Source organism: Delphinapterus leucas, chromosome 2 (genome assembly GCF_059928025.1).
Source record: "Delphinapterus leucas isolate spDelLeu-1000000601 "Yukka" chromosome 2, BTC_Dleu_Yukka2, whole genome shotgun sequence".
Classification (NCBI taxonomy): domain Eukaryota; kingdom Metazoa; phylum Chordata; class Mammalia; order Artiodactyla; family Monodontidae; genus Delphinapterus; species Delphinapterus leucas.
The window spans coordinates 170,375,522-170,398,750 of NC_143130.1; the positions used below are offsets into that span (position 1 = coordinate 170,375,522).

General features: G+C 39.0%; 1 protein-coding gene across 8 annotated transcripts in view; it reads right to left on the minus strand.

Annotated features, from left to right (window-relative positions):
• Positions 1-310: 310 nt before the first annotated feature.
• Positions 311-23,229, minus strand: part of BTBD7 (BTB domain containing 7) — an 80,987-nt gene continuing 58,068 nt past the window's right edge. For all 8 annotated transcript variants that reach the window (XM_089908151.1, XM_089908150.1, XM_089908147.1 and 5 more), the window contains 8 exons: positions 21,975-22,183; positions 19,969-20,044; positions 16,389-16,549; positions 13,408-13,551; positions 10,572-10,761; positions 9,982-10,160; positions 7,545-7,979; positions 311-5,637 (listed from right to left, as the gene is read on the minus strand). In XM_089908151.1, the coding sequence (XP_089764277.1) occupies positions 4,822-5,637; positions 7,545-7,979; positions 9,982-10,160; positions 10,572-10,761; positions 13,408-13,551; positions 16,389-16,549; positions 19,969-20,044; positions 21,975-22,183 (2,210 nt within the window). In that variant the 3' untranslated portion in view covers positions 311-4,821. The remainder of the gene's footprint in view (positions 5,638-7,544; positions 7,980-9,981; positions 10,161-10,571; positions 10,762-13,407; positions 13,552-16,388; positions 16,550-19,968; positions 20,045-21,974; positions 22,184-23,229) is intronic.

Below are 23,229 nucleotides of genomic sequence, written 5' to 3' on the forward strand. Positions count from 1 at the left end.
CCCTGTGTTTGGAATGCTGAACTTCCTCTGGAGACCCCTGTGCAAGTTACTTTTTTGCTCAAATTGTAAAATGAAATCTCTCAGAAAAATCCCAGTGAAATCACAGAAAATTCTGAACTTGAATCAAATGAAACATGGTATTTCCAAGAAATCCATAATACTTTTAAAAAGCCTCTGAATAACTGAAAGCATAGAGACAGAGGAGAAGCCCACCTAGAAAGCCTTCCACTTCTACCTAGTGGTGGGGACAACATTGCTTCTAAAACTGAGGGCTGTGTGCTACCTGCTAAAACAGACTGTATCCAACTCAGCGGGTTCTATCCAAGCCATTTATTTGAAACGCCAACTATATGTAGGATAAAGTCAGTGTTACATGCTTGTCAGTAACAGTAGAAAAATAGAACCAGTGAAAACCTTTGTACAACTGTAATGATACTCAAAAGAGAAATGTATCATTTTACAATGCTTCACACAGACGAATTCAAGTTTGGAGGTACCTAAATAAAAATACTATATATTTCTTTAAAAAACACTATGTACATTTGAAGCGTAAACAAGTTTTACAAAGTACTGGTTATGCAGGTTGTAGAAAACACTTGCATAGGACATGAAATCAGTTTAAGAAAAATTTCTGAGCCTTTAGCATTGAAGGCACTTGACTTTATACCAGTAACAGCACAACCACAAGAAATGCAGTGTTGTAGAAGATACCACCTCTCTGACACACAGACGTGGTACACAAACAGCAAGTGGAGTTCAGGAATCTTTATCGTTCAGCCACCCCACCTAAGAGCAGGATTCCGTCCCACGTGCCCATGGAACCCAGATACACAGTCATGTGCAGGTACACGATGAAGCTTCCAGAGCTCATTTCAGCTCTTAGACAGAACCCACGTAAACACACAGACACAAGAAGTTATTTTCAAGACACACACTTGCAAGTAATCTTTCTATAGAAAGGGCCACAGCATTATAATATTCAGAATATGGAAGATTGACTCATGGTCTGAGGCTTCTCTAGAGGAAAAGAAAAATCAAAAAACTTGCCAATACAACAATTACATAACACCTATTGCAATCGACAGGACAAAAAGACAACATTTCATAAAACACTGTTCGTACAACAGTGTTAATGGAAAATAATACAATACACTTTAGTGTGTGACGGTAATTCTTTTAGTAAGGTTATCTGTAATGAGGTTTTAAAGTAAACTCCTTAGTAGACAAAGTAAACCACTGCAGAACGGGGAATAGCACCCATCACTGCTGCTTTAATAGTAACTTTCAACAGTAAGTTGAAGGTCAACCAAATAATTAAAAAAAAAAGGCAAACATTTCCCTTTGAGTTCAGTCCTAAGATAAAAACGTAAATGCCTTAGAATTGCAAAACCAGTATCTTACAAGTGTTTCAGGAAACACATTTTCCCCTAAAAGGCAGATTTCAACATGAAAATTCATATTCTGATGAGTAGTTACTGAGAAGTGTTCATCTTTCACCTCTAGAGACCAACACGCGGGGGTCATCTTTGCGTCCCGCTGCTGCCAGCACGTGGGGGTCATCTTTGCACCCCGCTGTCGATGCTGCATACGCTGTTTCCCCTCCATCATCACCTAAATCCAAAGGGACAAGTATGGTCCACTGCTACTAGAGCTTGAACAACAAATCCAAAGAAAACTCAATAAAGAACAGTTTTTTAAGGAAGCATAAACAAGAATTAAGCAAAGTTTCACAGAGTTCAACCAAAAAAAACCCCAGAAGACTCAAATAAAAAGAACTCATTTAAAATCTACCTGGTTACCAAAATGTCAGGAGAGATGAGGTCTAGGGACATGCCTAGAAAAAGCTACAGGGGCGTGTGAAAAAGAGTATGAATAGCCCATGGTAAATTCAAACAACGATTTTTTTCAGGAATAATTTTTGCCTTTCATGCTGCTATCTTCTTCCCTTAGGAGTCACAGGTGACTCTGAACTGAAATTACTAATCAAAATCACAAAACTAAAACAGAAATATAAGAAACAGACTAAAAGCATCTTGAAGAAACGCAGATCTTCTCCTTCCGCTCCAGGATCTAACTGGTATTCGCTAACCTCGACACGGCGGACACCAAAGGTGGCGATTGTCTAATGGCCTGATTGTCCATGGCCTCGAGAGGAGATCTGGTATGTTGAGATTTGGTTCTCATGAAATTTCTACACCGAGTAAAATGCTAGGTCCCGTGGCCTAAATTTTATATTATACATGTTTATTTCTGAGAGCAATCTTACTCAGGCTTCACATTTATCTTCGTACAGCACTGAAAGATTTTAATGCTTAGTAAGCATTAAAGAAAACTGAATAGATGGGTTCAAAAGCCAGAGGCACATAGCTATTCAACCTACCCTACTGACCATACTTCACAAGATACATTAAAAGTCCACTAACACCTACCCTAACACTAAACCCACATCTGTTTCCGTTCTGGAAGTCACAGCAGTCCACGATCCACAGCACGTTTCTCTCTATACATAGAGTTTAGCCAGGTATGCTACTAAATTATTAAAAGCAAACTTCATAAATTAAATAAAACTATGAACAGTGGCCACTTCTTTTATAATTATATTTTAGGGACGTGAAAGAATATTTAATAAATTTTCAGAAAAATGCCATGTGTGGCACCAATAGCTCTTGTCTAACATTTTTAAAAAAACACAGGTTGGAGATGAGAAAGATTTCCCCCACCAACTATGTCTACTCACTCTTCTTTGCAGTACCAGCACAGCACAGTCTGAATTCAGAATAGAAATTTAAAACTGTATCAAAATAATTCATGTCAACACATGTATATAAATACACATTAAGGAATATGATGGAATTAACACTTTGTGTTTCTGAGGAGAGACAGACTGAGATTGGCTTCAAAAGACACCGTCATCTATCATAAAGTCAAAAACCTACTAAAAATGAGAACAGAGTCCTAACGTTTTTCATCTTTAAAAAAAAGGAGCCTCAAAGGCGACGATGTGTAGCCGACCTCACAGCAGCCTGGCGTTGACTCTGGGAGATCTGGGGCTCGGTGTGCAGCTTGGCCGACATCGAGGGACGTACGGGCAGCAGCTAACTAGCCAGGCAGCAGAGCGAGTGGTAGCGGTTTGCCGGTGTAGACAGACAAACGGATGTGTTCCCATCTTTAAGACTACCTACTGTTAGGATTTTTTAAAATGTCAGATTATTCCTGAGTGTATATCCACAGGGTAAAAGTAGGAAAAGATTGTAAGAGAAACTACAGTTTCGGGAGAAATCAGAGTTCTTGACACCCAATAGAAACCTATTTACTTAAAAGTGCATGTCATTCATTTATATGGTAGCTTGTAAAGGCTCCCTAGCCCTGCATAGTTTTGGATTGAGTGTGAGTGATTCAGAGTTTTATATATATATACATACACAGAGAAGAGGCTCCCAAACATCCTTCGCGGGAGGGAGTGTTCAGAAAGTCTCTTTTCTTCTAAGTGCTACGGCTGCGTGTGTATGTGTAAAAATAGAAAGTGAATGCTCAAATAATGTCGAAGTGATTTAAAAACTCAAATACTAATGTATTTACATTGGAGAGTAAGAAAAAAACAGTCCTTAGCTCACACATTGCCCTTCTAAGGGAGAGGATCTTAAAAGATCCCATGTGCTCAGTGGTTCAGTAAAATCCCAAACCAGCGTCCCCAGTGGAGTTCAAGTAGGACATGTAGTATTTCACCGAAGGAAAAAAAAAAAGGTTTCTTTTTCTTTTTTGGTGACAAAGCATTATGCATTACACAACAACTTCTTTAAAGGACACCAAAATTCAGACACACTTTGAAAAACACTTAAAAGAAAATATATGCTTACAAACACCAAATGACATCCGTAAGGCTGAAGCCCTTTTGTTTTTTTTCCCACAGAGAGCAAGACAACTGAAGGCAGCAAGCAGTCACTCCCCCGACTCATCTGGAGAGTCGCAGCTCAGAACCGGCAATCCCGTAGGGCAGGCTTAAGTTACTTCGCTAATTCCACTTCTTTAGGATTCCAGGAAAGCCGATCGCTTTAGAACCTCATCTAGTGAAGCTCTAATCCACACTACCAGAATCTGCAGTGATTCTAACAGCACTTGCACTGTGAGTAAAGCAATAGCTTGAGTCTGGACACAAAAGGCTTTTCTCCTTCTTGTTCTTTACTGAACCAGGACTTCAGGATCCTGACTGGATTCCTGCTGGAGGAATGAAGACCAGCTCCCAAGACTCATTTAAAAAGTATGACGTTAGATTTATGAAGACTGAGAGGGAAGATTTCTGAACTAAAACAATTACTGAAAAGAGAGGAGCATTTTGATGTGCTGTTCTTTGGAATTTCCATAATTAAAAAATAAACACAGAACTATTTCATAAGAAAATACATCTTAGTGTGCAATCCAATGCACGTGGAAATTGCTAGATGAAAGGTAAAATGCAAAAAAGTATGAAAATACAGTCCTTTAAATGTGGCCATAAAGTTTAACATACTGATATAAAAACAATACAGATAAAAGTACAAGTGCAAAAAAATTCCATCATTTGTAAAGAGAAAAAAAAAAAGTGCCAGCTTGCTTGCTCTTAAAAATGCTTCCCCCACACAGTTGTTCCAACACAAAATAGACAGACGCAGCATTCAGAATAACCCTCTTAGCATGCCATGTCTAATAGACGTGTATATACAAAAACCAGAATAAAATAACGTGAAACTGAGTTATCAGCTGGCATCAATACTCTAAGTTGTTGGGTTACATCATAAAATGGGATGTTTCACATCTCAGGCACAGACGACTTGGAGGTTGCTCTCAAAGGGCAGACTTTTTGTAGAGGAAGTCTGGCTTGCTTGGTGACCTCCTTCCTCTGCTGATTGAATCTTCCCTTTCCAAATCTGTATTTCGCTGAGCTCCATGGCCCAAGGACTCGCTGTCTGCCAGTCTTCTACCAGATCTCTCTTCTGGAGCTTCAGAGCTACATGCAGAATGTGACGGTCTGTTAGGAGTCAGCCCAAAAGTCAAGTCAGTTTCCACTGCTGTCCGCCCCCTGACATGGGCTGGACCGTTGCCGGCATTTTCTGGGGCTGCCAAAGGAAAGTCCGACCGCTGGGGAGGCTGCTCAACAACATCGAGGTGTACCGGCTCATTCTTTTGTCTGTGCAGATGCCCATCAGGGGAAAGTGGATATTCTCTCCTAGCTTCTTCCTGCTTTTTAGGAGAGGTCTGGCCAGGTAGGTAGGCTGACTTTAAGCCGCTTGGTGATACCTTATTGTGGCTATACAAATCGGGACCAAAATATCCACCTTGCGAAGGGGAAGGGCTGCGTCTGCCAGGAGCCGGAGTAGATGGTCTACAAGCAGCGTTCGAGAAGTCATAGAAATCTGGATATTCCTGCTGATTTTCTCGAGTGTCTGGTTTTTGCTCTAGTGTGTGTTTCTTTCGAGACGTGTGTGTATGCCTCTGTGGAATACATGACAGGTGCTGGGGAGGCCCTGGTCCTACTTCAGAAACTGACTGGCTTAATTCTGTGTCTACAGCAAGTTCGGGAAGCCTCCTGTCCTTGAGTGACAGTGCGGACACTCCCATGGCGATATCTGGCATTAGATCATTTAGCACAGGTTGTGTATACTGCAAACAGAAACAAAACGGGGGGAGGGTTAAAAGAAAAAGGCCCAAGACTCCTTCTTTTTCAAATGATGTTCACTGATTTTTGTTTCCTCATTAGAAAAATGATACATGCTTTTTTTTTTTTTTTTTTTTTTTGGCTGTGCCATGCAGCTTGTGGGATCTTAGTTCCCCGACCAGGGATCGAACCCAGGCCCCCAGCAGTGGAAGCATGGAGTCCTAACCTGGATTCCATGGACCATCAGGGAATTCCCCTGCTTATTTTTAAAATGATAAAAATATAGAAAGCTATAAGGCAAAACCCCCACAAAAACCCTAAACTTCCCTACTTGAGATAACCATTGTTATTAGCATTTTGAAGCAGTTCTCTCACCTTTTATATTTTGCACACATATTTTCATAAAATTTAGTGCATATATAACACTGCCATTAATACTATTTAAATTACTGCATACTGTTCTCCACTGTATTGATGAGGCATGACTTCTTAACCATTCTTCCACTGTTGGACCTTAAGGCTGTTTCCAATTTTTCATTATTATAATCAAGGCTGTAATGAACATACAGATAAAACACCTTTGACGGGAGTTTTATTTAAAATATAAAGTAGGACTTCCCTGGTGGCGCAGCGGCTAAGAATCCGCCTGCCAATACAGGGGACACGGGTTCGATCCCTGTTCCAGGAAGATCCCACATGCTGCGGAGCAACTAAGCCCGCGCACCACAACTACTGAGCCTGCACTCTAGAACCCGCGAGCCACAACTACTGAAGCCCACGCGCCTAGAGCCCGTGCTCCGCAACAAGAGAAGCCACTGCGATGAGAAGGCTGTGCACCGCAACGAAAATTAGCCCCTGCTCCCCGCCACTAGAGAAAGCCCACGTGCAGCAACGAAGACCCAACGCAGCCAAGAATAAATAAATAAATTTATAATAAATAAATAAATAAATAAAATATACAGTAGTAGAACTTTTGTAACTGTAGAACTGAGGGCCAGGCCGATAAGATAGGAATTTGGTTTATTCAACACTATCAATCTTTGCTGTTTCTTCTTTTTGGAGGGGTTCGGGGGGACAGCAGGGAAAGCGGATAGAAGGGTATAAGGTGAGGAAGGACCATAATTTGACCCAAGGCGTACACTAGTCCACAGCTTCCAAAAGGCCATCTTTTAATGAAGATTCCCTTAACTAATATATGTATCTTTTGTTCTTCTCTATATTGAACACTATTAACAGTATGTGACTAAGCAGGCAGACTTAAAAATCACCAGTTTTTTTTTCCAAATGTATTATATAAAACAGAAATTCAACCTCTAATGCAGTGCAAGATCAAGCAAAGAATTCTTGCTTAATTTACTAGCTACCAGCGCTGGCGACTGTGATCGCCAGTCAAATGAGTGTTCTGGTGGAAGAGCTTGCTAGAGGCAGAGACATGCATGCGGGTTAATTTTCTGCCCATTTTATGAATGAGGAGTCTTCTGCCACATTGTTCCCGATGGTATACTCAGCTCCAAGCAGCTTCCCCTTCCTGCCCCAACAAAGCCTTTGGTAGAATAGTAGACTCTACAGAATAGAGGTCGGGGCCAGACTCTTGACACGTGCTTGAACAGCACACCATGAAACCGGTAACGTCACCTGCACTGTCCAGTAACCCCACCCTTCTGGATACCTGCACGCGAACATAAGGGAAGGCCCTGGCCTACTCCCACCGCAAACACCTCGTCTCTCTTCTCCGTCCTTTTTCATCCCCCTACACTCTCTTTTTCTCTCCCTTTTCCATACTCCCTTAAGTCTATGCTTTCAGCTTGTCAGTAACTCTTCTGGGCACCGCTGAGTCCCAGGGGCCAAGGAAATTGCTTCTGACATTCCAGCAGCTCGTAATTTTAGGTGGGTTACTGAGGTGCACACTCACCACTTGTCTCTCAGACACTACTGCTGCTGAGGCGGCGGCGGCTCCCGTCTGTCTCCCCAGCCCTGTGGGGCCGGGACAGTCAGGTCCTGCTGCTTGAACACCTGGCAAACAGACTGGAGGGGGCACTGCTTTAGGAGCTGCTCTGGAGTGAAACAGTGAATGATTACAGGGATAAGAGAACGAACGTGAAGGGTGTTGGCTGGGAGGTCTTTGTCTCCAGCCCGCTTTGAGGTGGTGATGGACTGGGGTAGCTGGGGGGTGGTACGGCGGTGGTGGAGGTGGCAAGGGTGGATGGAAGGCCACAAAAGAGTCCGGATCTGTAAACACGGTTTCTGCAGCGGGGTTACTGCTAACTCGACATCTCCCAGACTGCCTCATTGTCAAGAGTGGACTTTCATCTCCAAAACGTTCATCAGGAAAGAACTTGTGAGGATTCTAAGAAAGAATGGGGGGGTAAACAAGGTAGGATATTTGTTAGCAGATTTCCTGGACAGAAATTTACAGGCTGAGTTAAGCCAGTACCTAGAAAAACCACATTCAGCAACAGTAAAAGGCGCAACAGACTTTTCTAGGCCAGAAGCCCAAGGAAAAATTACCTCAAAAACAGTATAAAAGGGTAGAGCGCAGCAGCTATCAAGGAGAGCGGTGTAACTGAATACTCCAGAAAGCAGGTCAGTAATCTCTTGCAAGATTATGTGATAATCAAAAACAGGAAATAAAACCTAATGCAAATATGTCTTTGCTAAGAAAATAAAATTAACATTAAAAACAAAAGGAGGGGGCTTCCCTGGTGGCGCAGTGGTTGAGAGTCCGCCTGCCGATGCAGGGGACACGGGTTCATGCCCCGGTCCGGGAAGGTCCCACGTGCCGTGGAGCAGCTGGGCCCGTGAGCCATGGCCACTGAGCCTGCGTGTCCGGAGCCTGTGCTCCTCAACGGGAGAGGCCACAATAGTGAGAGGCCCGCGTACCGCCAAAAAAAAAAATAAATAAATAAATAAATAAAGACAAAAGGAGGAACTAACACACCATTGTAAAGCAATTATACTCCAACAAAGATGTTTAAAAAATTAAAAAAATAAAAAAATTTTTAAAAAGGAGGAAAAGGCATATAAGTGAGGATTCTAGAACTTTCTGACAAAACATCTGTACACTTTCAGTCTGAAATAAAAACTACAAAATACTATTCCTTACCTATTATATAGAAATAAGTTTGATTAATATTTTGATAAACACTACATGGAAAATCTTAAATTGTAAAACTCACACAATTTAAGAGATCAAATTAAGATACAATTTAGAATGGCAAAGAGAATAGAAATGAACAGAAAACAAGCCTGTTTTAGAGACGGAAACCCCAGTAAAAACTGAAAATCAAGAACCTAAAAATGGTGCAAAAAAAAAAGAACCTAAAAATGCCCTGCTCCTTGCCTAAGGCCACCATACCATGTTCCCCTTTGAAAACTCAGGCTAAAGTGGTTTGCAGTTAGTGGCAAGAAAACAATTCAATCACTTGACCAGATGAAATTAAATTTTATTTTAGGTTCTACTTTAGTTGCTGTGAAGACTACTTTACACATTTTATACAAAAATGCTACTGCTTTTTGTACCAAATAATTACTAGAAATGGGTTTCTTTGTGCTAGTTAAAAAAAAATAAAAAGCACTCATTCCTTGATTCTCATGCTTATAGGGTTTGAACCATCATGCAAAAAAAAAATTCTTATAATAAAGGGGAGGAGAGAGGGAAAAAGAGGGGCATATGGAAGGTCTGTTAAGTATGTAGTAGGCTAAAACCTGATACCTAGTGACCAAACCAGGGACAGAAAGCAGCGGAAGGTCAGAATTTTCTACTTTCTCTTCCGCTTCTGTTGGGCGTACACACCATGAACTTTTAGCAGTTAGCATTTATGCGCTTAATATATACAAGAGGCATAGTTGCTTTACATACAGCAGCTCTTATCTTCACAACAATTCACTTTACAGGTAAGGAAACGGACGCACAGAGTGGTGAAGTAACTTGCTCCAAGTCAACTAACTGGTAAGCAGCAGAGCCAGGATATAAACCCAGTTCTCACTCCAGAGACTGCGCCCTGTCCACTCTACCACACTGCCTCTCACTGGGGGCTTTCAGGTCATCCAAGACACCAGGGACAGTCAAAGAGCACGTACAAAGAAAAAGACATGCTACGAGGGCTCCTTGGGATATGTAAAATACTGCCTGAGTGACAGTCAAGGCTCCATATATTTTAATCTTTTTTCAAGTATAAAAAATTGAATATTTATTTAGAATTAGAAATCACAAATCGCAAATTTTAAAATATGACATATAACACAACATCACAGAATCCAAAAGAATACCATAATATTTTCATTATTAATAATAACTGACAATCTAACACAAGGCTCCCTATTTTAAATGGTTTAGTGCCGTTTCCCACCTGCAAGAGCTCTGCAGCAGCATCTGCAAGCCCGAACTCTCTCAATACTCGAATCTGAATTTCATAGCTCACTGTGGCGCCTTCCCCACAGTTAAGTGCGTAGGCTCTCTGCACCTGCTCAGTGTGTCGCAGCTCCTGCAGACGCCTGACCATGTCTTTCATAATGAGGAGACGAGGAACTGGAAGAAGAGAAATAGTTTGTAGGCACAATACCTGAGCTACACAAAAGACCACCTGTTGAATGCAAGAAAAAAGCATGTGTTTTGCATCAGAATCTTCTCATAAATTTTTGATAGTATTTTAATTTCCTGGAAAGATAGTAATTTATATACTTCTAATTATTTTTTAAGGTTTTAAAATTTCACTGTGTCCAAAAGGCTCTTGGTAATACCAAACAGCTCCTGAACTGCATTATTAGTTCACAGCCCAAATAAAATTTTATTTGCATATATTCTCTTCTGAATCTCAGGATATTTCAAAAGTCTTTTAAATATATTCATTCTTTTATTCAAATAATTTTTTGAGTCCTGACTATCCAAAATATGATCATTCATTTAAATATAATGCCTGAAACAAGGTTACTGCCTTACCTGGGATTTCATTTGCTACAACCGAAGGAGGGCTTGACTGGTTACTGCTGATCTGCTGGTGGCTGATCATGTGACAGCACTGTGGCACGGCATTATTGACCATGTAAAGTGTGTCTGGCACATTGGACATTCTAACCATTCTCAAACGCACAAGATCTGTTTGTTCCACCATCATCTCGTCTAGCACTGACTGAAAACAATTCAGTATTAACAGAATTAGTCAACCTTACACCTCTGCTAAATCACATTTAGAGAAAGATTACCGCCATCATCATATAAAAAGGGAATTAATTTATTGTTTCCAGTGTATGAAGCTTAAAATTAGTGGTGAAAGGAAAAAGTACCCTAATCTCTTTAATTTTTTTTTGTTTTTTGTTTTGTTTTGTTTTGTTTTGTTGCGGTACGCGGGCCTCTCACTGCTGTGGCCTCTCCCGTTGCGGAGCACAGGCTCTGGACGCGCAGGCTCATGGGTCCAGCCGTTCCGCAGCATGTGGGATCTTCCCGGACCGGGGCACAAACCCGCATCCCCTGCATTGGCAGGCGGACTCTCAACCACTGCACCACCAGGAAAGCCCTACCTCTTTAATTTTTAAAGGATCTTTTTGGAGCATCTTTGAAAAGAAAGAATCATTTTCTGAAAAATCTGCTTTTTTTTTTTTTTAAATTTACTTTTATTTATTTTTTTCTACATTGGGTCTTCGTTGCTATGCACGGGCTTTCTCTAGTTGCGGTGAGCGGGGGCTACTCTTTGTTGTGGTGCATGGGCTTCTCATTGCGGTGTCTTCTCTTGTTGTGGAGCACGGGCTCTAGGCATGCGGCCTCAGTAGTTGTGGCCCACGGGCTCTAGAGCACAGGCTCAGTAGTTGTGGTGCACGGGCTTAGTTGCTCCGAGGCACGTGGGATCTTCCCAGACCAGGGCTCGAACTTGTGTCCCCTACATTGGCAGGCAGATTCTTAACCACTGCGCCACCAGGGAAGCCTGAAAAATCTGCTTTTTTATTTATTTTTTTGAAAAATCTGCTTTTAATTGAAGTATTTGAAATTTGAAGAAGGGATATAAAATTAATCAGAAATAACTTATACATAAAGTTACTATAAAGAAAACAATGTATATATGTATATAAATATACATATATATGTATATATGTATGTATATACAACAATGTATATAAATATCAGAGCCAACAAGAAATGCTCAAAATATAAAATATTAAAGACTGATATTAAATTCAACAGACCTATACATAAACCTAATTGTTAAGTAAGTTTCAGATGAATCTATCTCAACAAACTGCAGAACGGTCAAAATGGCATCATGTAAAAACATTTTCCACATTTACTGGGGGCATTTTTCTGCTTATGCATGGGTACAGGAGGACTGTCTGATCAGCTTACTGCTACTCCATTTTGAGACAGAGCAGAAGGGAGGGTAGATCTAGATTATTACGGGCCTTTTATCACCAGACTCAACCTTCCAAGAGGCCTCAGCTGCTTGAGTGACTTTAATCATTGAACTTACTTCAGAAAGACCAGACCCAACCATTCTGCTTTTTTCCTCTGTTTTACAACTATTTAAAGTGTCAACTACTCGGGGTGCGGGGGAGGGATAAATTGGGAGATTGGGACTGGCATATACACACTACTATATATAAAATAGACAACTAATAAGAACCTACTGTATGGTACCAGGAACTCTATTCAATACTCTGCAGTGACATATGGGAAAAGAACCTAAACAAGAGTGGATAGGGACTTCTCTGGCAGTCCAGTGGTTAAGACTTTGTGCTTCCAATGCAGGGGGCTCGGGTTCAATTCCTGGTCGGGGAACTAAGATCCTGTGTGCCGTGCGGTGTAGCAAAAAAATAAAAATAAAAAATAAATAAAAAGAGTGGACATACGTATAACTGATTCACTTTGCTGTACAGGAGGAACTACCACAGCATTGTAAATCAACTATACTCCAATACAAATTAGTTAAAAATAAAATAAAATTGGTAAACTGGAAAAAAAAAAGTGTCAACTACTCAATAAGGGATAGATTATCATCCTATTCAATAAAATAAACCTCTCACAAATCCTTTCATAGACATATCTTAAACTAGGGACTCCAACAATAAAAATGAGAAAAATTTTAAGATAACTATGTTTCTATACCCAAACACATTGTTTTGCCTGTTAATTCATTTCATTAAGCTTACTGGTGATTTCTGACTTTCAAAGACTGTCAGTTCCTCAAAAGGTCACCCCAAAGATCTTACGGCTGAACATTTCTAATAAAAATTGCAGTATTTCATTTTCCATTACCATATTTACGTGGCGAGTTCTTTATGTTATAATATACATAATGCCAACTTTTTACTTAATAGGCCTAAAATTTTGTCTTAGTTTGTATACTTATTCCAAAACTAAACACAATTTCCAGCAGCCACTACAAAAATGTTACAAGAAGTCATGGCATTTCTTTAGTTTACAAAAGGAAGAAAATATGTATGCAATCTTCTCTCAAACATTTCTCCCACCCTGAAGATCACAAAATACTGACGACCATTTCATTAAAATGAAAATTTTTTTCCAAGCTAACAGTTTGCAAGAAAAACTGATGAGAAAAATGTAAAATGCAATTTAATATGACCTAAGTTATAAAAATAAAAACATGCTTGATAACTCAACATTTGGAAAACTACTCTGGTGAGTAGTCAAACTAGAATTTACTTTCACTTTCCCTATTATTGGACATTTAGACTATTTCCAAATATTTAAGTAATATCACAATAAATGTCTTTGTGTTTATAGTGTGTAACAAAGTAGTCTAACATCTTAAAATGGTTTTTATTACCTTTGCTTCTTCTACATAGGGAGAGAAGAGTCGAGGACGAACATATATTCCAGCATTTTTTTGCCGTAACCAGGCATTTGACTTTCCACCTTCTGTTGTAGGAAGCATATCTGACGGAGGAGTACTAATCAAGCCTCTTTTCATCTTGAAAAAAAAAATTTTTTTTACAGAAACAGAGATTTGTGTAGCACCGCAATATTACAAAGATAAAAATAATTATACCTATAAATCAACATGTTTGAACTTTAGCATTTAAATACAAATTTAGGAATATAAGTGAAATTTAAAAATACTTCAAATGTTCAATAATATTTAAAGGATTCAGCAAGCCATAAAAAGGTACTACAATTTTCCATTTTTCTCTACATAGAGGAATGATGTTTTAAAAACAAGAGCTGTACTAATTAAAAATATAATGAGTCAGACTAACTTTCAGAACTCTTAATGAGAACCAATTTGTTTTTTTCCTTACTCATCTGGGAACGGATTCCTCCCCACCTTACCCTCCTCAAGGCAAAAAAGCACATTCCTGGGCCTGTATCTACAGTACAAAGATGGACAGTCTGCACGGTGATTAGGGGCAGGGGCTCTAACGGAAGGAGAACTTGGCTCAAACCCTAACTCTCCATTTAACAGCCACGTGACCATGGACATCTCCTTTTACCTGGGCCTCACCTTAAGGGCCCCTAGGTAGCCCTGGAGATGGGACACTGCACGACTAAATAAATGTGCTGGCCCTGTTGTTCCCACATCTATGCTAGGAGACTATAAATCAAATCCTTATAGCCCATGAGGTGACTGTGAAGAGTAAATGAAGGTAAGGAAGATAAGCAGCGCCTGGCAGAGTGCTTAGCATACACTGAAAGAGCGTTATGGTTCACAGCCATTATTAGTGAACTTTTACTGGGGACTTGCTATGTGTTAGGCAGGGGATTAAGAGCAGAGATATATATTTTCTAAGTCTATTAAACAAAAGTTCTAAAATTTTTTTCTAAACCAAATTCAGGGATCAATTTGGTTTGAGTCCCAGGTTTTAAACAAAACCAAACACTGTTTCTTTAATATTATTCTTGTTAAATATAATAAACGTCTAATTGCTGCATTAAAATCATGTTGAGTTAAAATATAGCAATAGACATATTTTGAAAATAGGAAAAAAACCCCACAACTCTAATCTGTTACAACTGTAATAATGTTGATATATTTCCTTCCAGTCTTTTTCAAATGAATTTTTACCTAACTAAATTTTAGAATACATAAAAATACACATTTTTCGTATGCTAACACATATATATGGAATATAAAAAAGAAAAAAAACATGGTCATGAAGAACCTAGGGGCAGGACGGGAATAAAGACACAGACCTACTAGAGAATGGACTTGAGGACACGGGGAGGGCGAAGGGTAAGCAGGGACGAAGTGAGAGAGTGGCATGGACATATAGGCACTACCAAACGTAAACTAGATAGCTAGTGGGAAGCAGCTGCATAGCACAGGGAGATCAGCATGGTGCTTTGGGACCACCTAGAGGGGTGGGATAGGGAGGGTGGGAGGGAGATGCAAGAGGGAGGAGATATGGGGATACATGTATATGTGTAGCTGATTCACTTTGTTATAAAGCAGAAACTAACACACCACTGTAAAGCAATTATACTCCAATAAAGATGTTTAAAAAAAAAAGTTAAAAAAACCCCACATTTTTTTATCCTTCTTTCTAAAATGATATTCCATTATTATGTTGCTATATTAGTCTTTACAACCATTGGTCAGGGCAGGCAGCAAAAGATTCTGTCAAGGAGTCATGCTGTAATTTATTTTCCCTGTTATTAGATACATAGGCAATTTCCCAAAATTTAATGATGATGCTACCAATGTACCAGCTATATCTCCCCTATGGAACAGTAATATTATTTCAAAAATCAGTGACCTAATAGGTAAAAAAATGATAACTTACTGTTTTATTTTGCTTTCTTTGGTGTGTGTGTGATGACTAGTGAGACTGAACATTTTTCTGATCAGAGAGTCCATAAATATTCAATTATTTTCTTCTAGTTTTTCCATATTTCAACTTAATATTTAATTCTTCAATCTAACAGGGATTAATTTTGTGTGCAAGTGAAATGAGGGTTTAACTTTAAGCACACTTCTTCCCTCTCCCACTGATGGGTTAGTATAGCACTGCAGTGATTTGTGACAGCTCGCTTATTATATGTTTAATTCTTATATTAATTAGGATCTTTTTCTGGGCTATTTTGTCTTCTCTATTATGCTAGCGCCACAGATTAACAGAGTTTTAAAATATACTTTACATTATGGAAGAGTTATCCCTCCTTAATTATGTTCTTTTTAGAGAACTTAAAAGAATTCTTATCAGTTTTTTTCCAGATGACTTTTATAATGTTTCTGTGCAGTTGAATAATAAACTATTATGATGTTTACAACATCATATTAAAGTTATAAACCAATATGTGAAGAATATTTATTTTTCCCATCCATTAATTACAGCAATTCTTACAGTCTAAAAAATTCACTTAAAAATTATGAAAGTAACAATCAGTCAGCTCCATTAATTTTTACCTGAAATACAATTATCAGATTCATCCCTTTTACAATGAACTAATCTCCTCCTCTCCTGCTCTCTGATTTACTGCTATTCTTAAAGAGTCTCCAAAGGTAATTTCTACCCTTTCCTTTTTTAATAAGGACTACTTGATCTACACTGATAAATGGCTGGATCAACTCCACTGGAAACTATCCTCTTGCAAAAGTAAGACTGACATATCCACTCAACTCTCATCCACCAAACATTTATTTGTGCCATGTGCCAGACACTGGGGACACGATACAGTACAAAACAGACATCTGTCTCTGTCCTCATGGAATTTAGTTTCATGATACTCCATTAGTAGAAATTATTTACAATGATTTTAAAAAAAGACACTTTCTTTTCATGAAAGGGATAAATGAAAAAAGACACTTACTGCATCACTTAGGACTTCACTGTTTATAGGTAAAATATGTTCAATTCGCACAAAAGGTAAGAGAGAAGAAAGGATCTCTCTAAGCTCTTCGATGTCCAGGTCTCGTCTTTTTACACCTCTCTTGTTCACACTATGAGCAGTGCCACTCAGTAAGTTTGGCTCTATGACAGAGACAGAAAATGAGGAGTCTCCAACCAAATCCAGATTTTCAGAGAAAGGCTTGCTTTCTTCTCTGGTACACTTTCAGTAACACTCTTTACATTAAGTATATCTGCTTTAAAAAGCGTTATAAGTAAATTATTTTTATGTCTTAAGTTTTCATAATAGCGATACTCTCAGACAAAGAAAAAAGCATGGTGTCAACAGTACAATAACATTCTTTATGATTGTTCTGCATTAAAGAATACAGAATTCTTTTCCATATACTAACTCAAAGGAGAAAAAATGACAATCTATTAAAATCTAGTTTGACCAAGGGCTTTTTCTTAAGGTTTCTCACTTTGGTGACCAGTTTTTTAAAAAGTACAATAAGGGCAATGCAGACCAAATGTTATTTCTGATCACTGTAGGTTATCAGTATGCTCATTAGGTTACTATGTATGTTTAACAGCAATTTAACGATATTCTAAAATTATATCACCTGGTATCTTAAAGCAGCAAAACCTAATGTACACTCTATTTGACTTTAAGAATTTTATGAGCCTCCTAAATTTTCGTAATATGGGAATGTTAATGCATAAAAGTGAACCTTTTAACATCTGATGTGTAATACCACTGTCCAGAGCAGAGAATAAAATGTTTTCTTCATTTAGTATTAGTGAAAGGGGAAAATCTGAAATGTATATATATGCTTTTGATATTGAGGTGAAGGAAATTTCATATTTGGGGAATTTTTAATCATATCTTTAAACCAGGGGGCTGTATATTTTTCTTCCTTAAAAAAATAAGATCTTAAAAAAAAAATAAGATCTTTATCATTCACAAATATAAATGCTGGATTTTTTGCAAACACTACAGGCAAACTGGTATTTCCCTTAAATCACGTGCTAGATAAAGAGATATTGTTTTTTGAGGGGGTAAGGTATTTTTGGAGTCATTCAAAGTAAAATTATTGCACGTGTGTGAAACAGGGTTTTTTTTTTCTCTTGTCTTGCTATGCTTTGGCTTCAGTACTTGTAAAAGACACTGCTTTTCAAAAGAAATTTTTTCTCAAAGTAGTGGTGTCCTGGTTTCAAATGAAATATTACAAGAAATTCCCAAATATGTAACACGTAAGGGCAGAAACCTTATGTATGAAGGGGACTGAAACAAAGGGCACCCTGGTTGGTGCAGCGTCCTCCTCATCCCTGTGAAAGAGCCTTCTAAGCACAGGCTCCGGACGCGCAGGCTCCGGACGCGCAGGCTCAGTGGCCATGGCTCACGGGCCCAGCCGCTCCGCGGCATGTGGGATCTTCCTGGACTGGGGCACGAACCCGTATCCCCTGCATCGGCAGGCGGACTCTCAACCACTGCGCCACCAGGGAGGCCCAAAACCACTGTTTTTTTAAGGGAAATTTTATCAAGGATGTTCATTATGTGCTCAAAATAAATATGGCATTTCATCATTACCAGCCTTACATCAACGAACAAGCCTATGATGATTATGTAGCATTATATACAATCAACTCTTGTTACCTGGGGTGGTTTTGTTCTCTAAAGCCACTACAGTTAGTGAACACTGAACCACTGCTCCTTAGGGAAACACAGGGTTAGGTCCCTGTGAGCGTCTGGTCACATTAGTTTTGTTAACCAATCAAGACATAACCTTGTTTTATGTGTGTTTCTGTTTAAAGACACCTTATTAGTGCATATTGTTGATTCATTAACAATGAACTCACAGCCAACAGCACTGTAACTCATGCCTGAACTGTGCTTATCAACACGCATATTCTCTCCATAAGGCACACCACAGCACTCTTGGACTTAGGGACACTAAACAGTACTAAGCATTACACGAGGAGGCCATTTTAGACCGTGGGATCACCAGAAAAACCCATAAAGGTGTGAAAAACACGGCACTAAAAAGACTGTGAAAAGGACACTGCTTTGAGAGCTGAAATAAGATGGCAGAGTGTCACTCCGTTCTACCTTAAGCTGGAAACGTATGACTCGAATTTTGTGTCACACTGCACATCTCTGCAAGGGAACATGCTAGTGTCATGAGTACTGATTTGGGGATCACAAATAAATTTTAGCAAGTAGGTGAATGTGAAAATATAGAATCTGCAAATAAGGATAGACTGTATAATGGCATTTCAAAAATGTCCCCAATTAATAGTAGTGGTTTTTGTATTTAAAAAATTTCAAATCTGAAATTGCTAAAGGCTTTTAGCAAAAGATAAATTAGGAGAAATAAGATAGGAGGGCTGCTTTTGTTCCCTAGTGCTTAGGTTGTAGTATATTAAAGGGACACTATAAAAAGATCTGAAGGCAGGTTTAGCTTGATTTTTTTTTTTTGCGGTACGTGGGCCTCTCACTGTTGTGGCCTCTCCCGTTGCGGAGCACAGGCTCCGGACGCGCAGGCCCAGCGGCCATGACTCACGGGCCCAGCTGCTCCGCAGCATGTGGGATCTTCCCGGACCGGGGCACGAACCCGTGTCCCCTGCATCGGCAGGCGGACTCTCAACCACTGCGCCACCAGGGAAGCCCTAGCTTGATTTATTAAAATATATTTTAAAATGTGGGCAGAACAACTCTGTAAGTGTACTAAAAAACACTGACTTGAACACTTTAAAAAGGTGAACTTTATGGTATGTAAATTATATTTATGTAAAGCTGTTGAAAATGACAGGAAAGGGAAACCTGCATTTAATTTTTCTAATATTTTGATTTGAGTTCACTACCTAGAGGAACACAATATTCTATGAAAGAAGGAGCACAGGTGGGTGGGCTAACCCTAGCTATAAATGTAAGACTGCTATAGAATCATAAGCTTCCAAAGTTTAGTTAAAATCATAAGCTACATATGATGCTTCTATCTCTTCTGCAGTATCCCCAGCTGGAGGCCATTCAAAAGGATTATTTCTCCTTTACCTTCCACAAAAATTTAAAATAAACAACAAATATACTCTCTTTGGGTAGTCATATATATTTTTTTTCCTTGAGGTAAAATTCACATAACATAAAACTCACCATTTTAACTATCTTAAAGTGTACAACTTAGTGGGACTTTTAGTACATTTAGAATGTTGTGCACCTATCACCACTATCTAATTCTAGAACATTTTCATCAACGACATGCTTTTGTAACACTTTAATTAAATGAAAAATTTCACTCTAATACTTTCATAAATCAGTCAACATATATTATTAAACACATAGAAAGATAACATTAAGAGTATCGCTTTAAAGTTGCAAAATTAAATTTTCTGGTATATTTATTTCTAATAAAAGTATACCCTTTCCACTAAAGGATTCTACTGATTGTAAAAATTTGTTTTCACCAGGCAACAGTGGCAACTGTCAAAAGACTGATGTGCGGCACGCACTTCAGTAACTTCCAGGAAAAGCTTACAGTTGCAAGCTAGTTTTCTGAGCTTACCTCTGTCCGCTATTCTCTTCATTAACTGATGCTCACCCCATTTAATCAGATATTTAAGGATATCTTGTTCACTTGCCTATAATAAAAAACGGTTTACATTTATTTTAGTGCAATCAGATAGATGGTTAATCTCATTAATGACTCTTCCTAGGTCATAAAGTAAATACAACGTGCAACTTGTCACGCTTCACTCTTTACACTGGCTGTTTCCAATGTCTGAGCTAAACCTGTGGTGTATCAGCAGCAAATACACAAGACCGAATGACATGTGTTTTGTCCAGTAACCTCACTCTTGGCTCTAATTAAATTTTTATTCTTATTTCCATCGTTATTTTTTCTTTATCCTGTTTTCTTCCCCTGTTTTAAATTTACCTTACTATATGGCTTCGATACAGCTGGCTTAAATTCTTTTTGGGACAATATGGAGATAAACAGATGAAAGTAAAAGTGTAAGGATACAGTGTGACCGCTATCTCCTGCAGGTGCAGAATAAAACAAGTATGGCAACTTGTTTTGGCAGAAGACACTACAATCTCCACAAAGTATGCTACTGAATGGCGAAGGACCCTTCAAGCACTGTCTGTGAAACGGCAATGTGCCCCTCATTCTTTTGTACTTTTTTTTTTTTTTTTGGCTGTGTTGGGCCTTCGCTGCTGTGTGCGGGCTTTCTCTAGTTGCAGCGAGTGGGGGTTACTCTTCATTTCAGTGCGCGGGCTTCTCATTGCAGTGGTTTCTCTTGTTGCGGAGCACGGGCTCTAGGCGCGCAGGCTCCATAGTTGTGGCGCGTGGGCTCAGTAGTTGTGGCTCGTGGGCTCTAGAGCACAGGCTCAGTAGTTGTGGCTTGAGGGCTCTAGAGTGCAGGCTCAGGAGCTGTGGCGCACAGGCTCAGTTGTTCCGCAGCATGTGGGATGTTCCCAGACTGGGGCTTGAACCTGTGTCCCCTGCATTGGCAGGCAGATTCTTATGCACTGTGCCACGAGGGAAGCCCCTCTTTTGTACTTTATTTAAAATCTGAGGGCAAAATCTAGGCTGCTGTCCAAGGTTTTTACTTTCTAAGAAGAAATGCAAAGCTTCTAAAAACAATAATTGAGAGAACTGACAAATCCTAACTCCCATAATGTCTGCATCAGGACAGTGAAATAAGGTTAATGAACACAGATACTAAATAAATCAAAAGCAATTATGACATTTGTACTGTAATCAAAGCAATATATGAAGGAAAAACACAGATGCTAAATGGATTTTTTAAATCTTCATTTCTGACTGAGATGGAAGCATTTCATAATTTTTCTGGTACAAATACAAAGAAACAGGAAATGGCTCAATGAGTTTATGACTTCATAACATTAAAACTGTTGTACAGTTTCTAGCATAAAATTCATACAGCCAATGCAAAAGGAGAAAAAAAGAAAAAAAAAAGCTTGAACATATTCTACCTGAAAGTATTTTTTTACAATATTTTAAATCTATTGTTAGTTTAAATTACCTAATTATGAAGGACATATAAGTCAAGGGCACAAGAATTTGCTTAAAAGTACGTCTGACTAAAAATAAGTAGTTGAAAACATTATTATACTTCAGCAGGACACACACATTGAGTTTTTATAAGCATTTGAGTAGGTCAGAAATGGAATATTATTCTTACTTTGTGCTGCTTAAACTAACTATCTTCTGATACTTCACCAAATAAACGGAACCGTTACAGTGAATCTATTACTAACAGAAGCCGAGAGAATCACCATTGGGATATGCTTCTGACCTTGCCTTTTGCCTACTGTCACAGCCCCTTTGGCGTGGTTGGTTAGGACCTGGGCCGGTTCACAATGCTGAATCATGGCGGCAGACTGCACAAAGGGCCAGAGAGCTAGAAGGTTGTGGCTGCACAAATATGAAGAGGGTATTCCTGGGTGGGCTGATCTCCCTAGATGGGAGAGTAACAGAGTACAGATGGGTTTCTTGGTGCACCTATGAATGACAATGAATTTGAGAGGTGTATAAATGATTACCTGTAGGTAGTCAGACTGGATAGCAGTAAGCAGATGGTCTTTGCTGAGTTCATAAAAAACATCCGAAGTCATGACCTGGGAAAATTCCTCACAGAGGAAATGTAAAGCTTGTCGGTGTACCCATTTAGAGCCATATGGATGAGAGCTCCACTTGAGGATGGCAATTAAGGTATCTAATGAGATGCTTTCAGCAATGATATCCTCACAGCCTAAAAGAGAAGGCAAATACTTCTTGAGATTAATCATAAATATTACTTATTGAACATCAGTGTGTTAGACACCAACCTTAAAAGTATCAATGGTAAAAAAGAACAAGGAGATAAATAAAATCTCATAGTAATCACCAAGACTTGGTGGGATGGGGTAACAATTGGTAACTATAATAGATTATGACATCTATAGGAAATCTGCTGTTCCATAAAGACAGATCCATAGAAAAAGGCAAGGAGCCCTCATAATTGTTTAAGAAAATAAACATCTATGTGCAACTCAACAATTTGTATAAGACATTATAGTGGAGGGCACTGGACCAAAGGGGAAAGAAAGAAGAATAGGTAGAAATGGTACAGTTTTGGGAACTGGCAAGAGGAAGGCTTGGATGACACCTGACTGATAAGAGAATCCACCCTTGGGGGTAAGACAGGTGGGCTATCTTCTAGGAACTATGAGGACACCTGTTTTTTGTATTATTCTAATAAAAAACCAACACTTCGCATCGCCGATAGTTTGATCCCTCAGAATACAGATAAAATACTGCAGTTTTTTGTTCATCTGGTGAACTAAAAAGAAATATGTGGTTTAAGTGAAAAGGACCAGGATCCTGGAGAAAGTGACTATGGCACCTTAAAAGCTCAAAGAAGAGAAGAAGAAAATCTGAGGATAGTCATCTATTTTCCTTAGGAAAGATAATTTCAAAATACAAAGATAAAATGTAAGTAAAATTACAGTGACAAAGACTGTGTAAGGGAAAATGGCTAAAGTTGGACAGAAATTCTTCACAACTAAGTTTACTATAAAATAAAAAAAGAACCCCAATAATGGGGGGGTTATTTAAACACCACCACCACCAACAAAAATGTGGCTAAACAGGCTGCTCTCTAATGAGCTCAGAGGTTTAAAAGATAGAGTAGTAAAAGACAGAAAGGGCAGCAGTGAACTCTGGAGACTTCCAAAGCTCAAAGTTCTTGTGAACCTATGAAAAGTGAAAAGAGAAAGATAACAACTCCCATTTTCAGGTGATATAAGATCATTAGGA